The 27,722-nt window shown below is 34.3% G+C and overlaps 2 protein-coding genes, 2 long non-coding RNA genes and 1 other non-coding gene across 15 annotated transcripts, besides 18 other annotated features; 3 read left to right on the top strand and 2 right to left on the bottom strand.

Moving 5' to 3' along the window:
* The first annotated feature begins 385 nt into the window (after positions 1 to 385).
* fuss (fussel) lies at positions 386 to 16,534 on the top strand. Of its 3 annotated transcripts, NM_001272150.2 has the most exons (8): positions 2,840 to 2,988; positions 3,102 to 3,176; positions 3,315 to 3,770; positions 6,208 to 6,266; positions 6,737 to 6,837; positions 13,236 to 14,703; positions 14,757 to 15,154; positions 16,147 to 16,534. In NM_001272150.2, the coding sequence occupies exons 5-8, from the start codon at positions 6,745 to 6,747 to the stop codon at positions 16,498 to 16,500; spliced, it is 2,313 nt and encodes a 770-aa protein (NP_001259079.1). In that variant the 5' UTR covers positions 2,840 to 2,988; positions 3,102 to 3,176; positions 3,315 to 3,770; positions 6,208 to 6,266; positions 6,737 to 6,744; the 3' UTR covers positions 16,501 to 16,534. The 3 variants fall into 3 exon arrangements, with proteins under 3 accessions (NP_001162829.1, NP_001259079.1, NP_001162830.1); NM_001169358.2 differs by lacking the exons at positions 2,840 to 2,988; positions 3,102 to 3,176; positions 3,315 to 3,770; positions 6,208 to 6,266 and adding an exon at positions 386 to 668; NM_001169359.1 differs by lacking the exons at positions 2,840 to 2,988; positions 3,102 to 3,176; positions 3,315 to 3,770; positions 6,208 to 6,266; positions 6,737 to 6,837 and adding exons at positions 9,501 to 9,619; positions 9,725 to 9,948.
* Positions 1,205 to 1,533: a mobile genetic element.
* lncRNA:sphinx (long non-coding RNA:sphinx) lies at positions 1,614 to 3,707 on the bottom strand. Of its 4 annotated transcripts, none has more exons than NR_003113.2 (2): positions 2,969 to 3,707; positions 1,614 to 2,109 (listed from the first exon to the last, which is right to left on the bottom strand). It is a non-coding gene; the product is annotated as a long non-coding RNA:sphinx (long non-coding RNA). The 4 variants fall into 4 exon arrangements; NR_003114.2 differs by having other exon boundaries at positions 3,313 to 3,707; NR_073623.1 differs by lacking the exon at positions 2,969 to 3,707 and having other exon boundaries at positions 1,614 to 2,080.
* Positions 2,084 to 2,289: a mobile genetic element.
* Positions 4,555 to 4,872: a mobile genetic element.
* Positions 5,969 to 6,063: a mobile genetic element.
* Positions 7,354 to 7,662: a mobile genetic element.
* Positions 7,744 to 7,785: a mobile genetic element.
* Positions 8,463 to 8,582: a mobile genetic element.
* Positions 8,662 to 10,097: a mobile genetic element.
* Positions 11,536 to 11,682: a mobile genetic element.
* Positions 12,157 to 13,150: a mobile genetic element.
* Positions 15,455 to 15,811: a mobile genetic element.
* asRNA:CR44030 (antisense RNA:CR44030) lies at positions 16,183 to 19,200 on the bottom strand. Of its 3 annotated transcripts, none has more exons than NR_123752.1 (3): positions 18,837 to 19,200; positions 16,528 to 16,624; positions 16,183 to 16,474 (listed from the first exon to the last, which is right to left on the bottom strand). The 3 variants fall into 3 exon arrangements; NR_073621.1 differs by having other exon boundaries at positions 16,183 to 16,471; NR_073622.1 differs by lacking the exon at positions 16,528 to 16,624 and having other exon boundaries at positions 16,183 to 16,471; positions 19,029 to 19,200.
* Positions 17,547 to 18,679: a mobile genetic element.
* A 240-nt stretch (positions 19,201 to 19,440) lies between the features above and the next one.
* lncRNA:CR45201 (long non-coding RNA:CR45201) lies at positions 19,441 to 19,651 on the top strand. The gene has a single exon (NR_123751.1). It is a non-coding gene; the product is annotated as a long non-coding RNA:CR45201 (long non-coding RNA).
* An 831-nt stretch (positions 19,652 to 20,482) lies between these two features.
* On the top strand, positions 20,483 to 27,333 carry 4E-T (eIF4E-Transporter). 4 transcript variants are annotated; one of them, NM_166797.2, is made up of 9 exons: positions 20,483 to 20,561; positions 20,752 to 20,869; positions 20,986 to 22,330; positions 23,825 to 23,954; positions 24,012 to 24,386; positions 24,649 to 24,855; positions 24,976 to 25,362; positions 26,414 to 26,737; positions 26,798 to 27,333. In NM_166797.2, the coding sequence occupies exons 2-9, from the start codon at positions 20,844 to 20,846 to the stop codon at positions 27,034 to 27,036; spliced, it is 3,033 nt and encodes a 1,010-aa protein (NP_726619.2). In that variant the 5' UTR covers positions 20,483 to 20,561; positions 20,752 to 20,843; the 3' UTR covers positions 27,037 to 27,333. The 4 variants fall into 4 exon arrangements, with proteins under 4 accessions (NP_726619.2, NP_726618.3, NP_726620.2 ...); NM_166796.2 differs by having other exon boundaries at positions 20,483 to 20,586; NM_166798.2 differs by having other exon boundaries at positions 20,483 to 20,869.
* Positions 22,533 to 23,736: a mobile genetic element.
* Positions 22,675 to 23,626: a mobile genetic element.
* Positions 25,628 to 25,676: a mobile genetic element.
* Positions 25,677 to 25,724: a mobile genetic element.
* Positions 25,789 to 25,999: a mobile genetic element.
* Positions 27,334 to 27,677: 344 nt separating the features above from the next.
* Positions 27,678 to 27,722: part of a mobile genetic element that runs on past the window's edge.

Genomic DNA, 27,722 nt, shown 5'->3' with positions numbered 1-27,722 from the left:
TTAACTCGCCAATTAAATTCAATTATCGTTACCTAAATTCGTTGGTGAAGTTAATTGAATAGAAAGCAACATTTAACATTTCAATTGTCGCTACATACCTGTACAAAAACAGGGTTGATACCACAAACTATTATATTTAGAAGAGCGCAGGCGCGTACTTTTGGAAACGCCCTGGAAATTAGGATAGTTGATTCTTATTGGCTCATTTTTTCTAGTATGTATATATATATATCTTCTTCTGTGGTGTATCATTTGCTTTCGGTCTCTTATTGGCTATAAGCAGGATTATTTTGTTCTTAGACTTTTACAATCTGGTATCGGTATCGGTTTCCCACTCCTGCTGCTTTTCTTTAAACGATGTCAATACCAACGAATATGGTGTTTCATATTCAGTTTTCGCACCTATTTCGTGTTGGAATAATCTAGTCCTCAAAGAAAGTAACTACTGTGTTAAATTTTTTAACTAAAATCGAGTATACTTTCTTTTATCAAACTATAAGATGTAACTTCAATAATGAGAAATATTACGTATATAAAATATACGTTCCAAATATATTATAAAAGTGGACCGAAATCTTAAAACAAACAAAAATAATACACACAATTTAAGAAACTTCACAAAAAAAACTGTGTTAATAAGGCGAAATGAATCTAAACGGAACTTGAACGTAAGTCAACAAGTGTTAACAAATTTATCTAACAAATATAGAAAATACGCGCACAAATGTTCATAAAACAAAAAGTTCGTCTGACCCCACATCATTAAGGATTTCCTAAATATTTAAATTTTAATGTGGACATAAGGCCACATAGTGACGAAATAAACATTTTGGTTGGTTTCTCTGTCTGTCTGCAACAAAACGTTATTTTAAATTTCGAAAATAAAATCATTAGTTCGAAAAATCAATACTTACAATCGCTTAAAACAGTGCAAAATGTCGTAAAAAGTCTATACCAATGCGTATATATTCCATATAGCATAAACAAGTGTAAATTGTACTCTTCGGTAAATTGTATACGGTAAATCGGTAAGTTGTATACTCCTTCAGAACATTGAATACTATCTGGCTAAAATGTTCTATAAATTGTATACTAAACTCAAAATAAAACGTAATCGAGCTTATCGGTTTAAAGTGATATTTAAAAAAATATATATTGTTTTATTTATTCTTATATTTTTGTACCCGTTAGTCGTAGGATAAAAGGGTATATTAGATTCGGTTAAAAGTATGAAAGGAAGTGTTTCCGACCATATATTAAGCAGGATCGAGTCGGGTCGATCTGACCCTGTCCGTCTGTCCGTATGAATGTCTCGAGCTCAGGAACTGTAAAAGCTAGAATGTTGAGATTGAGGATGCAGCTTCCAGAGACATAGACACATCGACACACACAAAACTGCTACTCCCACACTTTAAAACCGCCCAAAATGCCACGCCCACGCTTTTGAAATTTTTTTTCGTAATTTTAGGAGTCTTGTGTATTTCTATTCATTTGCCAAAAAACCTGTTGCCACGCCCACAATAACGCCCTAAAGCGTTAGACGCGTTTGCGACGCAAACACTTTTGAATTTTTTTAGATTTTTCTTTGTTTTATTGTTTGTCTTGCGAATTTTCTGAGTCTATGGCAGCATGGATATTCACAGCCATTTTATTCACTTTAGCAGTTTTCAAAACACAAAAGCCAAATAGATATAGTTTAGTGCTGCCCGCCTCTGGCACGTCTTGTGGAAAGTGTAGAATCTGTTGTAGATGCAGGACCACTGGGCAGCGACCCTTAGTGGTATTGTAGTTCCTGTGGTGCTTCAACTTGGTGTAGTTAATCAGACAGAAGAACGTCATGCTGGCGACGGTCAGCTGGAAGAAGGGAGCGATCACGGCGCGCTTCGGGAACACGTAGTTGTACTGCCAGCGCCAGCATGCACGGTTCACGGCTCCGGCCACAGCGTTGGGCGTCTTGTTGCGGCGTCCCAGCCAGGCTTTACCGTAGAAGCGAGCGGGGTCTTAGGGCCCGTGCACCTTGGGGTTGTACTCACCTGGATAGTCACCAAATGACACCGCGTTCCTTCGATACTGACAGTATGTACAGTTTGTCAAAAAACTTTTTACACACTGTGAAATAGGTTGAATTTTTGATTTTAAAGGTAAAAATTAAGGGTTCTTTGCTTAATTAAACGCAATTTTTTATAAAATATAATTAAACAATATTTATTTTTAAGTCAAAAAAGAAATTAAAAATATTAATTATACAAGAAAAGAAAAAACAAATTCCAAGTTTACACAATTTTGAGATTTATAAGTAAAATAAATATTCGACAATTCACAAACTATATGTACAAGTGTGAGTTAGTCTTGCGTATTTTTATCGGTATACCAAAAACACTGTGGCCACGCCCCTCCTTTGACCTACAAAACTCCCAAAATTTTCACGACCACACTTCTAAACAATTTTTATAATTTATATGACGAAATATTTTTTTGTTATAAAAAGGGTTAGTTCTTTCATATTTGCAAAGGGGCTGTTTAATGTTGCTTAAACTTTTAAACCTGCGATGTTAGGGAATTACAAGGGCTCTACAGCATTAAAAAAAATTCGTGATAAAAACGTATTTTTTTGCTGAGTTTTTTATTTCTTGTATTGTTTTTAAACAACGGGTGACGAAATATTGCTATTGCCGTTACTCATATACTCATTTCGATCTAAAATTTGGACAAGATGAAATCGTACTCAGCATACGCATATCGAGATCGAAACATTTTCAGTGTGCAAATAGCTATCGAAATGAGAATGTCTTCTCGATGTCCAGAAGAAGTCGGTATCGAGAAGAACCGATCTCGGCTTAGAGAAGATCCGATCTCAGTATAAAGGAGAGCCAATCTCGCTTTTGGGAACAACAACATTCTTTTTATAGTTATTTAATCAATAATTTAACTAAAAAGAAAAAAGCATGACTGTTAATTTAAAACAAACCTTGTTTGGTACATCCCCAGGTGACTTTGACAATGCTCCTGGCGAGGCTTATCAAACCTCTGATGGACATCGGTCTTCTTGAAATATTACACTAATTTATTAATAATTTATTTATTTACTTAATTTCTTTAAGCAAATGTGTAAAGCAAATTTGTGAATATGTCGAACATTCAAGAAAAAACCAATGCATACACATAAATTATATTAGGTGAATATTCCACTCAAAGCTTATTGTTAATATATGTACATGTGCACCTATGTACATAGTCGCAAGTGTGAAGCACATGCATTTATGTACATACTTACATACTCACCCGATGCCAAAAATTGTAACACTTACTTACAGATGGAGAAGGGCCGGCACTTACTTTATACCACTACAGGAATCTTAAAGTGGAATAAACAAAACAACTCGCATTAATAGTACTCTCGGCTAGTAATCATCCTGGTGGACGCTATTTGTATGTTTTAGTCATCGGTTTAGAAGAGATATGTTTCACCTGATTCGTGTAAATACTACACATTTCTAAACACTAGGGAAGTGATTTCAAAGGGCATATCAAAAGTCTTAAAATTGAACATTTCTTCGAACGATTGCCACAAATATACGAAGTTTGATTTTTTATGTTCTTTACTTTCATTATAGAATATACAATGTACATATGTTCCCACATTAAAGCGATAGCGAAAACTTATCGATTGAGATCACTTGCGAGTTACTGATTTAAAATATCAGTATATATATATTCACTGTTTCCACGGATACAAGCCGTTTGTATCAAAAGCAAAATAATTAGTCAAGGTAAACTCAATTATCCGCACATTTCATTTTCAAATGTTAATCGTCTAGCAATTTAACCCAATTAAATATGCATGATGTTTTACGTGTAAACAAAAGGCCATCACGGGCACCGGTACCAGCAGCGGCAATCTGTGTTGTAAAGTTTGCCCGCCCCCAAAAAGAACACCTATTATTTGCCTGTTGACAGTACCCACTCAAGCGAATTATTGCCAACTCATCAGTGGGTATTTTAGTCCATTTTTTATCTACCCCAGTATCTGAATATGTATCGTCAAAAGGCATATGCTTCTGAAATCAACCCCCGGAACTTCCGAAAAGTAATCGTTTTCGATTTTAATAGGCCGTCGTATACGTACAATTGGATGACGAGAACACACTTCCCATTTGAAATATGAAACCTGGACAATCAATTGAAGTGAAAGTTTGAGGCACTCCCTGGTGTAAACAACCACTTAAATTAATTAGGGATAATTGAATTCACGTTGCAAATGCGGTTTGCACCTTTTAATGTCGAAGCTTACAGATTTGAATATTTTGTCTTTATACTTACACCAAAAAATATTTACAAAAAAAAACTTTTGCGATTTCTTGTATTTATTTCCTTTTCTCCGACGGCTGCTGTTCGATATCACTGCGGACGGCTGTCCACGTTGTGACGAAGCGCACGCTGTTGTCCGATAAAAATGTGTTAAATTAGGAAGGCAGGTGAGAATAGTCAATTGTCAATTGTTAAAATTCGATAAGCCAATCAAAATATATTATCAAAATAAAATTTGTTCAAGCAAACATGTAGAAGGAAGCGATTCCGACACTATAAAATACAAATATTCCTGATCAGGGTCACTAGCCGAGTCGATCTGAGCATGTCGGTCGGTCTGTCCGTATGAACGTCGAGATCTCAGGAACTATAAAAACTCGAGAGCCTAGATAAGTTTGTTTTCTGATGTTGCCACGCGCATTCTAGCACCCAAAACCGTCCACACCCTTGAAAAATGTGTTGACATTTTTCCATTTCATTTGTATTGTTTAGTTTTATTTGTATGCCCATTCCCGGGTAACGGGTATCTGGTAGTCGTGGGACTTTACTATAGCGTTCTCACTTGTAACATATAAAATGTTAATATAAAATTTGAAGGTTACTCTCACAAACAACCCCGCAGTGCGTTAAACCTCAGGCACTCGTCCCTGCTTATTCGATTTGTATCGAAAGTTTGAGTACATCTGCCAGATTGTTAACAATCTGCCGTTTTTCTAAATACTAACATAATTTTGTCATTATTTACCTCACTGGTTTGTAATTCGTTCAACCCTCGGATTCTCCAGAAGTTAAGGAATACCGTAATCATTTGTTTCGCCTGCCGTTTGCAATTTATCCGTGGGCATGTAGTAACAAAGGCATTAAGCTTAACAATCTGTACTTTATAACTTTTTTGCTAACCTTATTATCTCTAACGAAATGGTCTCCAGGGACAGGCTCCTTTTCAATTATGCTATTCTCACGCATTCTATAATTGAATAAGGGAGTTTTCACGTTACGAATAAATTTGTAGTAAAAGTTAATACTTATGTAGTTAGAAAAATTTCACTCTTACCCATGCTGAGGGTATATTGATTTCAGTCAGTTTGGAACGCAGCGAAGTCCTTCCGGTTGCTTCTCAGTTTTCAGCACGAAACTTTCCCCGTCTAATTTATATTGCAGGTATTTTATAAGTCGTAACGGGACGGATCGGATTACTATATCATATAGGTGCCATAGAAGTAAGCGGAAAAAATGTAAAAAAAAACTTACTTTTGTTGTATTAGATAATAATTTAATTCGATATAATTCGCGTTTTTGGCAATTCACAATTTTGGTTTTAATTTCAGCTGGTTTATAATTCAGGCGTTGTAGGAATAGTCGGAAAATAATTAAAATAATAGAAAATAAATCATATTTTCGATGCTCATAAATTGTTCTTATTCGCTCTAGTCTTAGTTTTTCACCGTAACATGTAGAAAGAAACGGTTCCGATATCGATTTGATCTTAGGAACTTAATGAGAGAAACCGTCCAAGACTGTAACAACCACTCTTTTAAAAAACGGTTCGATTTCTTTTATTATACCTGTTACTCGTAGAGTAAAAGTGTATATTGGATTCGTTAAAAAATATGTAACATTTAAAAGATTATTTCATCAGGTCCGCTATACATTTTTTTAAAGTTGATCTGGCCATCTGCGTTTGTCTGCCCGTCCTTATAATCGTAGATATCTCAGTACCTATAAAAGCTAGAAAGTAGGGATTAAGCATGCAGATTTTTTTCAGCGACCGTTTTTATCCCGCTTAACGCACACAAAAACTTGAACGCCCACACTATAAAATATGTTTCGATTTTTTTTCAAAAAAGGTTTTTTTGTATTATTTTTTTATTTTTCCCCCAATTTCTGTTGATATTCCAGAAAAATATAATATTTCTACCGAGCACTTCCACCAGCTGTGTAACGGATGTCTTAAAGTGGTTTGTATTTTATTGATTAATATATCTTTATCTAAGTAACAATAACACTGTAATATTGTCGTAAAGTGCGATAATTTTATAGAGAGTTTTAGAACAGTTTATGTAAAGGTAAAGGCAATCAATAAATAGACTTAATATAACAATATTATCTAAGTAAGTTTTTTTATTCGGCTATGAGTATATTCACACTCTTTGTGCTCGTGATGCAATTATCTAAATTTATTATTTTACGGTACATATTACATAAATATAAAATCTTTGGCTGTTATGTGATTCATTACTAATTCGATAAAGAGGAAAAACTTGTATTTTAAATAAAAATAAACCTAATTTTCTGTACTTCTATTATTATTACTGATTTTTAATAAGCTTTTCTTTAAATTTAGGCATTACTCTTGATGATCAGGCTAAGATCGCCTATGGCTGTTAAAATGTTAACAACATATGTTAATTGAAAATATTTTCAGCAGCTTTTTAAATGGATTTAAATGAAAATTTTAAAATGGCTTCTATATCTGTGGCTCACTTTGATAGGATGGAAAACTGCCAAACGTCTCAAAGGTCAAATCACGTACGTACCCTAATATTCATCGTATTCAAAATAACTTTGTTAGTGTTTTATTCCCGCTTTTATTTCTTTTCTAAAAGTTTTATTTTCGATTTGAAACCTTTAAAAAACGAACCCTGAAACGAAAGCTTAATTCCTCTATGAACGTCTTAGCGAACTCCCAGAAAATATATTTAAATTGTATATAAATACTTCCATGCTTTTTCCTATGGTGGGCGATATTGGGCCAAACTGTATAAGAATCCTTAAGAAAATTCGTCCAAAAATAGACACTTGGCAGAAAGTCTTATGCGTTTTCTTGAAAAACAAATGTAGGATACAGTTAACTTCAGCAGGGTTAACAAAAAAAATAAATTTGTTTAGGTTATTAATTTCCTCTTATTCTCATTTTGCTTGGCATTAAAAAAATATTGAAATCAGATTAAATTCTATTCTATAATTCTGATATGACAGAAAATATGGCCCACTAGAACGCCCAAAAACCGCACAACATTTTTAGGCCTACAGTGTTCATATTTATACTAGATTCATTGAAAAGTATGTAACAGGCAGAAAGAAGGGCTTCCGATTCTATCGATTTGTCAAAAAACTTTCTGCCACTCCCACTCTAACACCCCAAAACCGCCCAAACCTGCCGCGCCCACAATTTTGAAAAATTGGACATTTATTCATAATTTTATTAGTCGCTTAAATGTTTATCGATTTCGCAAATAACTTTTTGTCACGGCCACTCTAACGCCCTAAAGGCGCCAAAACGGTCTCGCCCACACTTTTGAGTAACGGGTATCTGATAGTCGAGGAACTCGAATATAGCATTCTTTCTTGTTGTAAAAGTGAAATCAAGAGAGTAAAGTCTACGTTATGAAATAAAGTCTACGTTATGACTTTACTCTCTTGATTTCACTTTTACAACAAGAAAGAATGCTATATTCGAGTTCCTCGACTATCAGAAAAAAAAATTAAAACAAGCAACGGAAAAATTTAATAAAAGGACATAAAATTTATTAGTGAAACAAAACTACAACATAAAAAAGACATAATTTAAAAACTATTGAAATATCCTTAGAAAAATTTACTCAAGATCACACCAGAGAAGATCTTGCGTACATACTAGATGTATGTATGTATCTATTCTGAGTTTATTTATTCTTTTTACATAGGCGGGGTAACAAAAAAAAAACACAGAAAAAATTAAAGACTGCGTATGCAGACAAAAACAGTTGAAAGTAAAATAAGAATTAAATCAAGAAAAATCAAAAACACTATTTCATACTGCATACAGTTTTAGAGCCATATGACTAGCCCGCTCACAGTTCTATTATTTAAAAAAAAAATTGATTATTACAATGAATAATTATGCTTATAAATAAATCAGTAAAGAGAAAATAATTAAATCAACGATTAAAACAATAAAATAATTATTAAAATTAGCTAAGCCTAATTAAAAGTTTCATTGAATTTTTAAAAATCCTTTTCTATTTAGATTTTACTCACATGATTATGATTAATGTTGTATTGATTTAATTTTATATTTGCGTATTGTTCGATGAACATATATATATATTTTATTATTTATTATTATTTTTGTATATAAAAAATATACATATAGGGAAATAGTTATTATATTTTTTTATTAAGTCGAACTAATGTCCAGTTAGTTAACTAAGGACCATGATGAGAAATAAAAAATTATCGGAGAAATAGTTTTCACGTCTTTATTCTTTTGATCTCAGCTAGAGACAAAAATCTTTCTTATACTGCCCTGATGTTTACATTATTTCAGGAGCGAGATCTCCCGCTTGGGATATTGATTGTATACAATGATTGAATGGCATAAGTATTTGGACAAATTATTTAAATGTTATAAATTGAAAAAAAAAAAGTCAACTACAAAATTATGACAAATTAATAAAAAATATACCCTCCCTTAGCGTCTATCACCTTTTGCAGACGTTTTGGTACAGACTGTACCAAGCTGTGGATATAATCTATTGAAATATCCTTCCATAAGGTTTGAATTTCCAAAATCGTTTCTTCGCGACTTCTAGATAAGTTTGCACTCCTTTTTTTTTAAAATATGACCAGAGGTTTTCCATTATGTTGAGGTCTGGACTTTGTGTTACGCCAACATCTTTCAGTAACTTCGTAATCAGTTTGGCCTTATGACAGGGAGCATTATCCTGCTGGAGTATGAAGGACTCTCCAATCAATTTATCACCAGGGGGGAATGCATGATTATTAAGGACATCTAAATATTTTCCTTGATTCATGGTTCCATCAACAGGAACCAAATCTCCCAAGCCAGTGAAGGCTACGCATCCCCAAAACATAACAGACCCTCCTGAATGATTTACTCTCTGACATACTGGTGCCACTTTTTTCCGATATTGTTTCAGTAATCTAACAAAAATTTATTTTTTTGAGCAGTGAAACTCAAAAGAGCTTTCATCGCTCCACAAAACATTTTTCCAGAATGATGCAGGCTGGCCAACATATTTTTTGGCAAAGTCGAGGCGCTTTAACTTATTTCGTGGAGTGATTAGTGGTATAACTTTGCTAACATATGTTCCAAAATCGGCTTCCTTAAGACGTCTGCGAACCGTTCTTTCACTGATATCGATTTCTGCTCCTTCTTTTAGTTCTTTGGCAACCGATCGGGGAGTTTGTAGAACATTCTGCTTAAACATCCGTACATATACCCAACTCCTTTTGAGTTGTTTTACGTGGTCGGCCACTACGCGCAACGTTTTTTGGTTGTGTGTGTTTTTTTATATTTATTTATTTGGTAATACACCGTTGCCCGTGGAATTTTGTATAAATCAATGATATTTTGTACCGAAATACCAGAATTATACTTAATTATTATTTCATTTTTTATAAATTCGCTCAGTTCCTTTGTTTTCCCCATGTTTAACAAATTTATGAATGAAATAAAAGTACGTAGTAACACGTTATCAAGAACAAATGTTCAAATGATCTAAAAAAGTCAAAAATTTGATATTCATCGAACAACAGATCAATGCGAACTAATTAAATGTGATGTCTAAATACTTTTGTCACCGCCCAAATCGTTGTCTGTCTAGCTTTCTTATCAGCAGAAGGAAAATTGAAAAGGTAAAAAGCAAAACATACCTCTCGCGTGTAACTGTAATTGCACTCTTTGTTTTATCATCAATAGTTTACTTATTTATTTGACTGTACTATGAAAAGCATAGCCCGGCAGTTGCAAGCTAATGGTGTCAAAATACTTATGCCCACTAGTGTATATGCACATATATAAGCCTTTGTTATTACTATTGATTGTTATGTACTATTAAAGCTCACGCCTGTTGTTATGACTACACGAATTAAAATTAAAAAATTGTCTGATACTGAAAAGTGAAACCCTATAGTTAGATAATTAGGAGTAATGCATTGAATGGTAGAAGAAAAAATGAAGTATTTGTCCCTTTGCTATTTCAGGAATCGCAAAAAAAAATTAACTTGAAACGTGGTAGTAATGGTTGGGTATACATCAACTAAGCTCAAACATCCGAGCTTTACACATAAATAAAACTAAAGGGCTACCGTGGATCGTCATATCCCTATGTAGAGTATTAGGAATTTCCACAGAAATTTCTCTACCTATTATTTTTGCCCCTTGATCGATCCAACGGTCCGCAAATGTTTTTTTTTTAAATTTATAAACTTTCGAGGGAGTAGCTGAAAAATGAATGGGAATCCCACATTCTTTTCAATAGTGACGATTTTTTAGCGTAGAAAATGGGATATTACTAATGCTGCCTTTGTCTAAACACAGTAGCTTAATACTCGTTGAGTAAAGGTATGTAATAGATTCATCGAAAAATATCTAGTCCCAGAATATAGTCTTTACCACTAGGCGAGTATCTACGATAACTAAAAGTAATCCTGTTTTAAATTTATACGTACAAATCAAGAAATGTATTCAAAAATTATCCATTTATTGATTAAATTAGCAACTCAAATATAGAACTAAACCCTTTATATTATGTTTAATGGACACTAGATGAGTCAGTATGTCGCGATGTAATTAATGTATCTGGTCCGCTTCAATGGTGGGAGTGGGAAACAAAACTAAGTACGCATCACGAAAATTGTCACGCCTATAAACCGCTTAAAACTATCACGCACACTTTAAAAATAAATGTATTTATTTCCCAATAGTACTCCCAGTGTGATAGGTACGGATATCTGATTGTACTTTATTTTGTTTTTGTAACATGATAAGTATCGGATGTGTTAACTTCCCGTGCTGTAAACAACCACATTCTAGACAAAGTGTTATCCTTTTTTCCTACGCTTAAATATTTTGTATATCCTCCCAAAGGTTTAGGACACTAACTTTAGCAAATCAACTTGGAAATCTTGCATATACCGTCCTGGCCTTTGATGCTGAAATGTGAGGACCAATGTGAGGCAAGTATGGACTCTCACAATAATACTCCAGTAAAAACATTTTAACATTTCCGATGTGCTATCCAGGGCCCAGTTCACGCCTGCTGCAGCTAGTGTATATGATTGTATGATGAATATTTCATCATCCTTCCTAACCCAATAACTGAAACTACTTTCTGTTCGTCTTGGGGCCCTTCTAAGATTTTGTGGTTTAACTAGGAGTTAAAGTGGGCATGTCTACCTGCTGAAACCAACTTCCAATCCGTCTTTCGAATGCGTTTGCTTATCTAACCTTTTTAATGTTTAGAGTTTCCGAGATCTCCTCAGTGGTTATACATAGACGAAAAAACAGACGGACATGTCCAGATCGACTCGGCCAGAGATCTTGGATTATAATTTATATACTTTAAATGGTTAGAATAGCTTTCTTCTTTTTATCTTTCAGCGAATATCTGGAAGTTGTGGAAATTGATACCATAAGACTTTAATTTGAGTTTGGCAGAGATATCCAAATTTGCTATGACATGATCCAATATTTGATTTGCCAACACTTGGGCACTGGTCAGGGATTTATTACATGTTACGTGTTTATTAAGTTTTCTGTTAAACAGATCAAGGTAAAGAGTTTTAGATTGATGGGAAATCACCTGTTAATATATATATTTCCTACGCCGATGACTTATAAACACCTGGGGTTGTAGACCTTTACTATATGTCGTTAAAAATGCATTTTACTTTACAATTACTTCTATGCTATTTAACCGTATGTTGTCTAACTATGGACAAAAGGAAAAAATTTTATTATTTTAATTTTTCTTGGATTTTTCCATAGTAGTTTAAGCATCAACATATTTAGTAAGAATTCCCTGTTGAATTTTGTTAATAAATGAAAAAATAACGGGCACTAAAAGAGAACGCTATAGTCGTGTTTCCCGACAATCAGATACCTGTTATTTAGCTGGTGGGATTACAAGAAAGAATTTTCTTTATTTTTTGAAAATCGATAGAAATAGGCAATAAAAAATTAAAATAAATTAAAAATATAAATAAATAAATAAATTTTTCAAGTGAGGGCGTTGCAGTTTTCGTCTGGTTGTGAGCTTTTTTGGGAAATCGATGAAAAATTTAAAAGACATAAAAAAATATGAAAATATGAAAATATTAAAAATATTGAAAATATTGAGCTTAATTAAGAATGGATGGTCGGAAATGCTTTCTTCTATCTGTTACATACTAGCCAATGAATCTAGTGTATAACAGCAAGCTTATTCACCAAATTACTTTGTATGGTCTTGACCAAGCGGTATTTGAGTGTCATGGACTACTCAAATAATGCAAAATACCTCTGTATAAGATATTTTGGTTTTCCAACATTAAAAAAAACCCTAAAAAATAAATAATTAATATTTATATATTACATATATTAATAGTTAAGATCGATAGAGCAATATCCCTGAACTCCTACAGTTACAGACTTGTGTAGAATGTAGATAAAAACTAATTTTCAATCTTTGGTTTTAAAAAGTGTTTTGCCCCAATACCATAAATAACGAATTATGGAATTTTTCATATTTTCGTTGAAAACGACTTCAATGATTTCATTTCAAATTAAACTTCCTAGCACTTCAGATTTCCCTTTCATCGCACCGTCAACATACAAAAATGCATGGCTTACACTTAAGGTAATATGACCTTACATTTTGTGTACATCCTTCCCTTAAAAACTTACTTCTAAACTTAAAAATAAAATTATTTTTAAGTATGGGGCGCTAATCTAATAAGGTTTTTGGGTCTTATGGGGGCGTCCATTCATAATCTGAACTTTATGCTTTTATAGTTTTATAGACAAACGGACGGACGTGCCCAAATCGACTGGGTAAATGGTCCTGATCAGGAATATGTATACTTTTTACCTGTTCATATTTAACATAAAATAAATTGTATAATTTTGTAATATTTTAATAATAAAAGCTTCATATTTGTAGGTAAGCTCCGTTTTGCTGTACGGAGTGCAGATTGTATCCCTGCACATTGAAGGTCAAGAGCGCCTTTGCTTGGCGCAAATTTCAAATACATTACTAAAACAATTCAGTTACAACGAGATACACAACAGGAGAGTTGCTCTTGGCATTACTTGTGTACAATGTACACCCGTGCAATTGGAAATATTGAGAAGAGCTGGCGCCATGCCAGTGAGTTCCCGACGATGTGGCATGATTACCCGCAGGGAAGCGGAGCGTCTATGCAAAAGTTTCTTGGGCGACAATACACCACCACGACTACCTGACGACTTTGCGTTTAACGTCCAGCACAAATGTGCTTGGGGCTGCCGCGGATCCTTTCTACCCTCGCGTTACAACTCATCAAGGGCTAAGTGCATTAAGTGTTCATATTGCGGAATGTTTTTCTCGCCCAATAAATTTATTTTTCACTCACATCGCATAACAACTAATGACAGGTACGTTCAGCCTGATGCAGCGAACTTTAATTCCTGGCGTCGACACATGTCTCTGAGTGGAAATGATTACGATGAGAAAATAATTCATGCATGGGAAGATGTCAAGGCCATGTTTAATGGCGGCACAAGAAAGCGGCTTGTTGGCAGCAGCATTAACCCTCGAAGTCCTGGCTCACCAACACAATCCACTGCGGTAAGTTCCGGAGTTGGCAGCAGTTCCTGTGGCTCCCCAACGAGTTTCGAAAGAGATACCAATGAAGTCGACGGGAAATCGGGGTCCTCGCTCCCACAACGCTCGCAGATCGACAGCCAGTACAACTACGGAACAGTAGCTGCAGCCGCTGCTGTAGTTGGAGTAACGGCGGTAGCAGCTGCAACAGTCGGTGTTCCCTTTAACTTACATGGCTCAACCGTCTTATCACCTTTGCATTCCCTTCGCAATGAACGTGATCTTTCTATAATGCCAATTTCCAGGAACTTTGTAGTGGACTACATGTGGCAGCAGAAGGACCAACATTATCAGCAGCCTTACGCAAGAAAAATCCCTAGCGGCGACAACAGCGACTCTAGCCTAGACTTCGATTCCTGGGTTAAACCAGACTCAAACAATCCAATACCGAATGCGAATTCAGTTCGAACTTCGGATAATTGTTCTTTTAATATTAAAAACGAGTCCCATTCCTCAATTTATGGCATTATAAAGAACCATAAGCTCTCTGGAGTGCCAAACAGCGGGCTTAACCTGTCCGATTATAACATTCCTTCCATTCTTAATTGCTCTGCGTTTAAACCAGTCGTCGCTTCGACAGCGATTGTGTCAACTTCCCTGTACACAAGATCCAATGAATCAACACGAACTGACTGTAACAACCCAGCACAATCTACAAGAACCACAACGGTTCTAACGCACAATAGTATTTCAGCCTCTTCCCACCAGATAGTGGGTCATAAGACTTTTTCGCCAATTTTAGGAAAAATTCATTCTAATCCGGAGAGTAAGCAAAATTTTCATATAGAAGAAATTTTGTTATAATAAACGTATTTTCAGAGAATAGAATAGTATCTGTTTTCGCAAGTAGTTCGACTGGAAATGCAGATGATAATGATGATGACGACGAAGTAGTAGACATCGAAACAACTGAAGATGAAGGGAAATTCACAGTTCAACACGCTGACAGCCCCAAAACACAATACGACGCTATTAGCGGAAGCGACAGTCCCAGCCGTTCTCCGTCTACAAGTACAAATATAGATGTAGAGCAAGATGTCGATGTAGATATTATTACAACAGACACTGAGGACCAACTAGAGTTAAGTGTCGGCCGGTACTCAACTGAGAACACAAGTCATTCCTTATCATTTTTCCAAGCTGAGAAAATACAAATTTCAGATTTATCTCCCAATACAAAAACGTCGAGCGGCGATAATGAAACTAACACTTTAAAGGCAAGTAACAATCTTACTTTGAAATCAGCAAAAAAACAAATGTTACTTTTAAACAGCTTTTTAATAAGCGAGAGGTCTTTAAATTGGGTTGAAACAAACACTTTTTGCAATTTCTTATTTGTATGATATTTGTTGGCAACACTTTTGCGGAAATGACCAAGAATTAGGTGTGGTTATAACATCATTTCAAAAAAAATATAACAAATATATCTCTAAAAAATTGGATCTATTCGGAATTCCTTATGATTAAAAACAACAAAACTATGATTTCTATTTCTTTGATCAATTTAAACCCAAAACAAGAGAGAATACTATAGTCGAGTTCCCCGACTCAGATACCCATTACTCAGCTAGTGTGAACGCGAAATTTAATTATTTTTCTGGGATATCGATAGATATTGGGAAATGAAATGAGAAGCTTGGGCGTTAGAGTGGGTGTGGCAACATTAGTCAACAAACTTGTGCTGCGTCTTTGTCTCTAAAATCTGTACGCTGAATCTCAACCTTCTAGCTTTTATAGTTCCTGGGATCTCGACGTTCATACGAACGGACAGGGCCAGATCGACTCGGCTATTGATCCTAATCAAGAATATATATACTTTATAAAATCGGAACCTCTTCCTTCTGACTGTTACATACTTATCAACGAATCTAGTATACCCTTTTACTCTACGAGTATTATATATCAAAAAAGGTGTATACCGAATTATATTGCATTGTCAGAGAAAACAACGAGTTCTTATTAAATTCCGTCAATGCTAGTCTTTTTTTTTGGACTGTTCCATTGAGAGCTATATGCCGTAGTCGTCCCAGGTTTATCAAACAGAAATTATGTTGGAGTTTATTTAGTTAAACTTATATTTATTTATTTAGAAAGCCCATCAACGAGTAAAAAGTACTTGCGTTTAAAAACATATTACCAAAATGATAAGTTGAACTGCAAAGATATATTTCTGTGTACAACATATTATTTTTTAAATCTTTCTTTTCAGGACGCAAAAGGAATAAATGGAAATTTACAAATTTTAGCTCGACGAAAAAGAAACAAACTTCAAAAAGATCGATGTCTTTCCAAGCGAACGGTATCAAAATGTGTTAGTGACAAATCGCTTATAAAGGGCTTAGCTGCTAATGAATTATCATCCAGCTTGCAAATTCAGCAGCATGTTGCCTTCCCTGTATTTTTAAAATCACAATTGCACTCTCTTCGTCCGCAACAAGCTCAGCAGGTGGTATCCCTGACCACCAACTCTGTGGCGGAGTCCAATAAGTGGAGTTATCCAGTCGGCAACATTGAACCATTATGTTGTTATCAAACTTCTGGAAATAAAAATAGTCTAGTCTAGTTTTTGAAGAAATATAAAATCACTTACAAGTAAGAAAAATCACCAATCTTATTGATCAAAGACATCTTAAGGCTATGCTCAATAAAAATAATTGATCACAAAAAACAAAAAATTTTCAAAAGCACTGGAAAAATAAAATTTATTTTATAATTGTTTTTAACGGTGCCTACATAAATTGAAATATTATAATACATACAAAAATATAATTTCAAATTGCTTCATATATGTTTAATTTAAATAAAGGCTAGCCTTCAGAACCGAATAAATAAAACTTTATTGAAAACAAAACAGAAAGCTATGTACATATACTTCGTTTAGAAAAACGGGGCCATCAAGCAAAAGATGCGCTAGCAGCGGAATTTTAATGGTAAGTCAAATCTCATCTCTGTTCGCCTGTGTACGGTATTTTAAAGTCGATTTCTTGTTCTTACTCTACATTGCAAGTCTAACAGTTCCAGTATTTTCAAGGTCTTTGAAAAATTATAACTTTAACAAGAGAGGAGGAACTCATTCGAGTTCCCCGACTATTCATCTAGTGGAAATGCTAACACGAAATTTCATAATTTGCGGATAGATTTTGTTAAAGTTTAAAAATTGTTCAAAAGTGTGGTTTTCGGAGTTTTGTGGGTATAAAGTGGGCGTGGCAAGAAGTTGGTTGGCAAATCGATAGAAATTTTCAGAACTGGAAAAAAATACCAAAACATCAGGTATAAAATTACAATACATTCCGTAGAAATGCATGTTTAATAATTATTAAGCAACAAAATCAGCCGTATTTTTCGACAGATCAGATACTCGATACTCAGCATATCGATGGGAACGATAGGAAAGGTGTAGGAGTGGCAGTAGCCAGTTCGACTCGGCTAGTGATCCTGATCATATATGTATATATATACTTTATAGGGTAGGAAACGCTTTTTTCTTTCTGTTTCATACTTCCAAGGTCTTTAATAGGTGCTTTCACTAAGAGTTTCCAGTGTTGGAAGACGAATTCTACTATCTGACCCCCTCCCTCCACACCATGACTGATGGCCAGGTGGTATGATCAAAGACACTAGAATAACAAAATGCGTAACGGCCATACATTGGTTTGACAAAAGACACTAGAATAACAAGATGCGTAACGGCCATACATTGGTTTGGCACTATGCAGCCACTTTTTTGGTGACGGCCAAAATTGCTGTCTGTCCGCTCGCTTACAATGAGAGTGTAAGAAATCTAAAAATAGAATTTGCTTGCTTGTGTAAGTAAAAGCAAGAGACCAGAACGCGTATATGTGTGCGTGTTGTGATAGAAAACGATTTTCGGGCCGAAATCAATTCTGATTGAAGAAACGAATTTACATATTTGAGGAGTTTTGTCCGATTTCGTAGCAATATGACAAAATTGCGCGCTTTTTAAAAATATCAAATTGGAATATAACAAAAAAAAACTGAAATCGAACAACTGAATCTAATGTGCATGTTAAATAATAAAAATTGATCATTTACATACATCATATTAAGTCAAATGACTTAATAAATATACTAAATAATTAAGGAAAATACCAAGGAAGTATAACTACTGTAATTTAAAACATAAATTTCCCAAATAGAAGACATTATATTGAGAAATAAATATTCCATAAAAATAATACGTAGTAGAAAATACAAATTTATAACATAAACAAAAATATGAAAACTGTTTATTGGAAGTATATCTTGAGGCACGAAGTGCAGACGAAAGCACTCAACAATGTCTTATTAATTTTTCACAAGTCGCAAGCTGAATCATTCATTTCATTTCATTCAGTCATTTTTAAAATTTATTTTGTGACATTATGATTCGGCTTTTACTATTTCTAAGCTATATTTAAATAATAATAACGTTAAGGCAATGCAAAACAAGAATTTTTCGCACGGTGCCAATTGATCAAAAATAATATAGATTTAATGTCTATGAACTTCTAAGGTGAAGGGCATACATATGTACATATATTGTCAAATTTACAATGCATGGATACGTGTGCACACACACAGTTGTCTGCTATCACTGTATGCGTAGAAAAGAGCTGTGCGCTGTAGCGCTCTCCGCTCTCTCGCTCTCGAACAAAAATTCGAGGGGGCCTGGAGCCACGGCGAAAAAACCGTGTGCCAAAAAATCGTAAGACGTTACGCATCCTGTTATTCTAATGTCTTTGGTATGATAATCTTTAACAATTTATTTCAAATTATTACTCCCTTGGACATGGTATGTGACGACAAATTCTCACCATACGAAAAATATGAAAAACTTTGATTTTTAATAACTCGACATATGGCTTTATTTGTACCACATTTCTTCGTACTGTGCCATACCATCCCTATTTTGCCATCCTTACGATACCGCCGTCATTATCTTCATTAATGGGTGGGTAGAGACCGTTAGGTCAATGCAGGACGGCATATAGAAATTGGGTGACGCACTCTTAGACCATAACCAAAACTATCGTATATTCTCAAAAAAAGGGGACTATGACTATAAAAATAGCTATGTATTTAACTCTAAACCTCTATAGATTTTGATAGACCATGACATTGTGTGGAACATGATGTCATTTTCTAGACATTGTGCACGAAGATCATTCCCGAAGTCGACCGAACACTTATTCCGTGCATGTTTCATCAGACCGCCGGCAGCATATTTTAGCGTTAGGCGTGCACTTCCTTGTATAACTGTGTACACCTACAAAAAATTTCAAAATCAATCTATCGGGCACGCTCCGTTAATCGAAGTACTTTACGATTTCGATTTTAAAGATTGGTGCTCCGGTTTTCAAATTCGTAAGGATTTTCGATGTGTATAACGGGCACTTTTGTCTGGCCGAAATGAAAAGTATATGCCCATTTTTATATCACGTTAGATCTTAACCAAGGGAAAAAATAGTTCAGTAGTCTATTGATTTATATTCATTAGTTATTTTATATACAATTTATTTCTGACCCCATCAAAAATTTGATATACAAAATTTTGCTGTCGGCAACAAAAATTTTCGATTTGGCATTTTAAAACGCAAGATCGGTGCTCCGGTTTTCAAATTCGTAAGGATTTTTCGATTTGTAAAACGGACACTTTTGTCTGGCCGAAATGAAAAGTATATGCCCATTTTTATATCACGTAAGATATTATTTACCAAGGGAAAAAATAGTTTACTCAGTGGTCTATTGATTTATATTAATTATTTATATTCATTATTTATTTTATATACAATTTATTTCTGACCCCATTAAAAATTTGACATACAAAATTTTGCCGTCGGCAAAAAAAATTTTCGATTTGGCATGGGGTCATGCGTGCGTCGACTAAACTTACTTATAAAATATAAAAGAATTAATTATCTTAATTTAAAAGATGGCCTATAGTGTTCGTAAGTAATGCTATTTAATTTAATTAATTAAACGGTCAAAATGCAGTAAAAAATTAAATGCGAACATCGGAATTAAAATTGTGAAAAAGGTGTCCGCTGGAAAACAGCTTAAACAGCTGTTTACTGTACAGAAAACACTCCGACAGCAAAAAATTTTACGAAATCAAATCGAATTCGGAAACAAATTACGATTATTCGGTAATGCATGCCTGATTATAATTTCTTGATTTGTTTTATATTAAATTTAAAATTTAATAGTTTAATAATATAAAAATATTCTTATTTATATTATATATTATGAGTATTTCAAATGTAAATAATCATATAAACTATTTTATAAAACATCGACGTTACATAAATAAAATTTATTTTTTGTTTTTCAAGTGTAAATAATAATATTAATCATTTTAGAAAACATTCGGCACCTTTACTCGACGCTCATACGAACGGACAGATATGCTTAGTCTGGTATCGCTTTAGCACCAGTAGGAAAAACCTAGAATTTCTTTTCCCACAAATGTCACAACTTCAAAATTCCATTGTTTCACGGTGTTTCTCTTTTAATGTTTCAATATTAATATATATAATGCCTTAAGGTTCAATAAGAACAAAATATTTTCAATGTCTATATCCCACTCCAATTTAGCGTGATATTCACAAAGCTAATCGCAACATTGTGAGCATTAAAAATTGTTATATATGTATGTAAGCGTCTTGGGATTATATTCTCATGAAACTCAACAGTCATATATATGGCCTTAAAATACGTATATATATATATATATATTAATTTTTCAAAGTGTGTGTTTGCATAAGTGGTGTGTACTATTTGTATATTCATTGTACAATTTCTCCCGTTCATATAGGAGAGTGTTCTGTTTTTAATAATTTTGGATATCTTAACTTTTTCGACTTTCTGTAATAAGTTAGATTACACAGTGAACTATAGTCCTTAGCAATGGATACATCAAAGATTAGTGCCAGGTATGTGGATTAAATATTGGTAAATTTTAGTCAACTTTTTCGATATTATTCTCGCGTACTGTTTTTTTAAACTTGTATATGTACTAACATTGTTTTAACAATCTGTTTCACATTAGGTACTCGAAAGTAGACCTGTTAGCTCTAAGATATGAAGGTAAAAGTCGACAGCGCCCGCAATGTTCAACACGACTTGAATTGCAGACGCTAGGTTTTTGGAAAATTAATCTGAACACAGCTGCGTTAACCGTGTCCAGCGCCTATTCTAATCAAAACAAGAATCGACTTTCTCCAGAAGCAGATAACTCGAGCTTAATTTGTTCCAATAGTAGCTCAATAAGTTCACGTCGCGCTATGAGAAATCGAGAACGGGCAAACAACTATTACCAGCGCTTCGTACCTACCGATTCTCTTCTAATAAGTGGGGAGGATAAAGATAAGGATGCGCTTTCTCATGGACAGCCCTATAAGTTGAATATCATCGATCACCGTAGCATATCATCTTCACATTTAATGCCGGCATTTGCAAAGAGGCGTTTTGTCATATCGAAAGGCAGCAACAGCGAGGAAAGCAACGAGGGGATAAACACTTGTGCAAGCAAGGGCAAGGCAGCCAGTTCGCCTAGCCGTAAGGGTAGCGAGTTGGATACTGCTGAGACATGTTTGAATTTTGTTCAGCCGGATCACGACCAATGCATGTCATCTTCACCTACATTTTCAACATCCCGCCAAGAAAGGCGGATTGGTAGCGGTCGGCTGTTGCCAAGAAGTGATAATTGGGATTACAAAAACGAAAAGACCGTAGAAGCCAGCATTGAGAATGAAAAGGAAACATCTCCAAATGGATCTGGAAGTACAAGCAGTCTTAATCAGCACAATCAAAGCCAACATCGTTCTCGAACATTCAGTGGAAGGTTAGTTGAACGTGTTCCCGAAGTCACAGATCGTCGTTTTCAATATGACTCCAAAAAGTCTTTTGATCGTCAGGGAATTAATAATCGACGCATTTCTGGTAAGGAGCCTTTCAGTACTCAAAGCCGAAGCAAGCGTGGCAATTCCTATCTCATTCACGAAGAACCTGAATGGTTCAGTGCAGGACCTAAATCACAGCTAGAAACTATTGATCTACACGGGTTTGAAGACCTGGAAAAAAACGAAGAGCGATCCGTAACTGAAGATAAAAATAATCAAATTCAACAACTTGATAAAAATTTAGACGCGCAAGCAAGCAAAGATGAAGCTTCGATGAGAAACAGCAATGATAGTTTAAATTTCCGCGAAGTCATTCCAAGTGATGAAAAGAAGCACACTGACGAAAATGTAGTGACTTCTATTCAAAACTCAACAGATCTCGGCCATCCCAATAAAAACAAACCAATTCAGATGCAGCCCAGTCAGAATCCTGAAAGTGAATTTAATTTTGATGCCTTTCTTAATATGCATCCCTTGGATAATTCCGTTTTGGTAAATATATTGCAAAAACTAGATTTTAAGGAATGAGTACCTAATCCATTCAGACATTACATGGACAACTTCCGGGTTACCTTTTATTGACGGATCAATAATAGTATTCAAATAAGCTGTAAATAATGATATTAACTCCCGTTACTCAAGTAAAGGGTAAAGAGTTAAAGGGTATACTAGATTCGTTGAAAAGTATGTAAACTATATATTCTTGATCAGGATCAATAGCCGAGTCGAACTGGCCATGTCCGTCTGTCCGTATGAACGTCGAGATCTCAGGAACTAAAAAAACTAGTATGTTGCAATTTAGCATACAGATTATAGATACGAAGACGCAGCACAAGCAAAGACACTAGAATAACAAGATGCGTAACGGCCATACATTGGTTTTGCACTATGCAGCCAATTTTTTAGTGACGGCCAAAATTGCTCTCTTTCCGCTCGCTCCCGCTGAGAGCATAAGAAATCTAAAAATAGAATTTGCTTGCTTGTGTGAGTAAAAACAAGAGACGAGAACGCATATATGTGTGCGTGTTGTGCTAGAAGACGATTTTCGGACCGAAATCAATTCTGATCAAAGAAACGAATTTACATTGTACATATTAGGGTAGTTTTTGTCAATTTCGTAGCAATATGATAAAATAAAATAATTTTTAACTGACTATTATCATTTTAAAGCTTTTTAAATTTGTTTGTTAAAATCGCCGCTCGAATTAGCTACCGTTTACACATTTATATTTATGTTTAATTCTAATTTGTCTCTCATCTGACAATTTTTTAAAAGCGAAATATTTTTTTTTTTAAACACTTTTAATGTTAATGTTACATCATATTAAGTCAAATGACATAATAAATATAGTAAATAATTAAATATGATAACTGTTTATTGCAAAAGTCATATCAAAGACACTAGAATTATTCTAGTGTCTTTGCTTTGTTCATATCTTGAAGCACGAAGTACGGACACAAGCACTCAACAATCATTGCCTTATTAATTTTTCACACGCCGCAAGATGAATACTCTAATGACAAATATTCTTATATAAAGTCATTTTTGAAATTTATTTTTGTGATAATATGTACATAGATTTGGCTATTTCTAATCTATTTTCATATAATAATAACGTTAAGGCAATGCAAAACAAGAATTTTTCGCATGGTGCCAATTGATCAAAAATAATATAGATTTAAAGTCAAAGAACTTCTAAGGTGAAGGGCATATTTTGTGAAATTTACAATGCATGAGCATGCCTGTGTACACATACAGTTGTCTGCTATCACTTTATGCGTTAAAAACAAACAAACAAACCGCCCAGAACTGCCACGCCAACATTTTTGAAAAATGTTCTGATATTTTTTCATATTTTTATTAGTCTAGTAAATTTCTATGGATTTGCAAAAAAAAAAGTTTGCCCCGGCAACTCTAATACCCTAGAATTTATATTTTAAAGGTAAGCTTATTAATTTTAAGATATATTTATTGTACATTTGCAGAGTAATGATGAAACTGGAAAAAGTGACTCAAAAGGAACATCCCGTTTTAGCCGATGGTTTCGACAAAAAGAAGCTGCAAATAATAATGAGTTTCCAGGGTTTCGGGAATCGCATGCTCAAGAAAAACGTGGTATGTCAAGATTTGTAATAATATATCAAAGGCCTTATAGTTCACTTTGTTCTTAAGGTATTCCAAGTGTTAAGGATCTGGAAGCTCAAATGATAAAAGTGGATATGAGGACTGATTTAATAAATCCAATAGCAGGGTCATTATGTCAGACAGTGCAAATGGAAAAACCTATTGCTAGAGACACTGAGGCATTCAAAAAACTTTTGCAACAGTTGGGTTCTCAAGCCAGGCAGCATCATCCATGCAACGACGATTGTCGTACAATAAACCTCTCAAATATAGCAAATCATGTACACCTTGAGTCAAAATTACATCAAAAAATAAATGATGGTCATTTGCAGCAACCAGAGTTAAGTGTTAACGTGCCAACCATGCCAACTAGTAGTCATGTATTTTTGCAAAAGCGTTTGGAAATCCAACATTTAATTCAAAGTAAGATATGTTTCAAAATTCCATGTCTATAAACTTTTTCTTGAATACTTAAGTCCTTTTTCTTGTCCTTATGGTAAAATAATATAAGGTTTCTGGCTGATAAAACACATGAATGTTACAGTTTACCATATACATGTTTACCATCAGAACGGGAACTTATTTAAAGCGTATCTGGTAAAAACCACGTGTTCTTATTTTAATGCTTTTATACCCTGCGCTGTATTTAAATATTATGAAAAACAAAATGTTTAATAATAAATAGGACTTCATTGTGGAGACGTTTCACATGATTTTTTGGAAAAAGAATTGGATAATCCCAGCACCCCAGCAGCCACAAAGGATGTCATTGCCACAGTGTTGAATGAATATTCTCATTCTAAAAGAAATCCGGTGGTCACAGGCGATCCCAATATTTTTACCCAACAATCGTTTCTTCAGCCTCAATCAGTCCATCAGCACTACTCTCAAGGTAAGTAATTCTTGGTTATATGGTAACTCTTTAAAATTCAATTAATATAATATTTGATTCAGTTAAAGTATCTTATTTATTACTAAAATTATTTGTAAAAATTCCTTAATTTTTTTCTAGAATTGCATTCGCAAAATACTGCTAACCATACGATTAATCAGCTAATTTCCCACGGTAACTCTCCAACTCCGTTGGCATTTACTCCTACTTCAGTTTTAAGAAAAATGACAGCCGATAAGGATACGCAATCACCAAGCACTTATTGTCAGAACCCACAATATCATGTACACCAACAAAATGCCAAGCAAGTCGGTACTCGTGAGAACGTACTTGAGCCACAGCTGACCGCAACAATGGCTGTACAGCCCCGAATGATATTAGGCGGTGGAAACTTTGCCATTGGCCAAAACAATCAACATTTGTCTCCCAACATGTCACAAAGTCGTAATCAACAAGTGTTAAAGTGGACTTCTGGCAATATGCAAATGGTCCACGGAAAAACATTTGGTAAGTTACACAAAAAAGTGTTAGCTATTATTAAAGTACATTTATTAGTTAAAGCTTTGTTTTTTTTTTTTTGCTATAAGTTTTTTTTACTCGTTCTCATAAACTTAATGTAAATGTATATGAATTTCAAGAGAAATTATAAAAATCGTTGAGTTACCATAAAAAGCGTGCAAATACGCAAATACAAAATTCAGTTCTTAAAAGAGGATAGTATAGGATAGGAGAAAGTGGATGCTTTTTATACCCGTTACCCGTAGCGTAAAAGCAAAGACATTAGAATAACAAGATACGTAACGGCCATATATTGGTTTTGCCAAAGACATTAGAATGACGAGTAACGCCATACGTTTTTTAGGATTTTTGTTGACTTTTTCATCAATTTATTAGTCTCTTAATCAAGTAAATTTTCAAAAGTTTTGGTGGCTTTGTGGGCGTGGCAGTTTTGGCCTGTTTGTGGGCCTTAGAGTGTCCGCAGCATCATGACTCTCTCAAGCTTCTCAACTCTCTAGCTTCTATAGCTCCTGAGATCTCGATGGCCAGATCGACTCGGCTATTGATCCTGATCAAGAATATATATACTTTATATGGTCGGAAACGCTTCTTTCTGCCTGTTACATTCTTTAAAACGAATATAGTATATCTCTACGAGAACCGGGTGTAAATATACAACCTGTAGAATAGCTAAATTGGCTTTTTGAGACACGACGTGCGTGCACGTATATACTTACATAATATAGAGAGTATTTTTTAATAGACCAAAAAATAAATATTCATATACACAGTTTGCTTAATTTATATTCTGTGCAAGAAGTGTACCCTACAATTTTGATTATTCTTGACTTATTGGGGTAATGAAAATTACGATTATTTAGTGGAATTTTTTGAAGTGGACTTTGTTTTAATGTAGTTATCTGTGACCCAAAGCAATATTTTATTCTCTAGGAATAAATATCTTTGTTAAACAACGCGATATAATAAACTTGAGATCTTCGACTTCTGTATTAATGGGTTCAAAGACTTACACATTATTATTTTGACTTACATATTTTAGGCCGACCTATTCTGAAAGGAGGTCTTAATTCAATGCCGCATTCCAATTCTGCACTTCCTTTTACTGCCCATAAAATTGAAATGCAACCCATTCATCAACCACATCTACAGCAGCAGCAACATAGATTTAAAGCAGTTCAATCTGTGGAATCAAATCTGAATACCGAAAGTGTTCACCAAAACATTACATCTCCTGTTGGATGGCACCAACTTTACATGCAACATCAGCAACAACATCATCACACACGACAGCAGCTTAGTCAAAGAGTGATTTATGGAGAAATGCACCGTCAATCAAATCCACAAATGTCTCCGCCAGTCCCAGGTCGAATATTGCAAATAAAATTAGTTTTATAAATCATCTAATTAGTTGTCTTTATTTAAGGTTTTTCTGACAGCTCCGATTCCGGTAATGTGATCAAAGCAAACAGCCTCACATCTCCTAGCTACCAGAGAGATGAGAGGATTTCATCACCAACCAATCAATTGGCGCAATGGTTTTCCCCTGAGCTTCTTGCAAAAGCCTCTGCTGGAAAACTGCCACTTTTAAATGTGAACCAAGCACTCAGTTTGGAAGAATTTGAACGAAGCATTCAACATTCCTCAGGCGTCGTGCATAACTAACTCTTGAAGATAGTTTTAAGTTCAATACAGCAAATTTTAAAATGACACCGAAATCAAATATTTTTTTGTCTAAATTTAATTTCTTCTTTATGTTAAGGAGTATGTCTGTATGGGCACAAATCTATTAAATAATTCTGGAAACAAAATTTTTAGCATATAAAAGTAGTTTTCTATAAATAAATATACATTAACTTAAACTATTTAATGTATTTACAGAATGTAATTATTATATTGTACAAAACTATTTTACTGTAAATAACACGCAATTATATAAGTTTAAAAATGTTTACTTTTCTTAAATCTCAGTATGTTAAATAGGGTCTTGCGCTGGGAATTAACTTTATAGTTATACCTATTACGTTGCACGTTATGAAAAGGAGTGTGTAAAATTTGTTTAAAGCACATTTGTCATAGGAAAAAATATACAGTTTATATAGTTTTAGTTTAGGTTTGCAAAGTATTGGCCCATATTCGTATCTATATTTATGATCAGTCGAATCGAATCAACAGCCGAATCAATATATCCATTACCGTCGGAAAATCAACAAACAAGTAACTATTTTAAAGCATATATTTTCTAATTGGTGTTTTTATAGCTGGCAGGTCAAAACCCCGAACATGATTAACTAAACTAGTTTTTGATGTTTATTTTTTTTAAAGTCAGATTGCATGAATAATAAGTACAA

The sequence above is a fragment of the Drosophila melanogaster genome, chromosome 4 (genome assembly GCF_000001215.4).
Source record: "Drosophila melanogaster chromosome 4".
NCBI classification, from domain to species: Eukaryota; Metazoa; Arthropoda; class Insecta; order Diptera; family Drosophilidae; genus Drosophila; species Drosophila melanogaster.
Note: the sequence above shows the minus strand (reverse complement) of the source record. Positions and strands in the feature narration are given on the sequence as shown.

Coding starts and splice junctions, on each gene's coding strand:
- fuss (NM_001169358.2), top strand. CDS start 6,745: ATGGATTTAAATGAAAATTTTAAAATGGCTTCTATATCTGTGGCTCAC. Junction 6,838..13,235: donor CGTCTCAAAGGTCAAATCAC/GTACGTACCCTA, acceptor TCATATTTGTAG/GTAAGCTCCGTTTTGCTGTA. Junction 15,155..16,146: donor ATGAAACTAACACTTTAAAG/GCAAGTAACAAT, acceptor CTTTCTTTTCAG/GACGCAAAAGGAATAAATGG.
- 4E-T (NM_166797.2), top strand. CDS start 20,844: ATGGATACATCAAAGATTAGTGCCAG. Junction 24,387..24,648: donor AATCCAACATTTAATTCAAA/GTAAGATATGTT, acceptor AATAATAAATAG/GACTTCATTGTGGAGACGTT. Junction 24,856..24,975: donor CCATCAGCACTACTCTCAAG/GTAAGTAATTCT, acceptor ATTTTTTTCTAG/AATTGCATTCGCAAAATACT.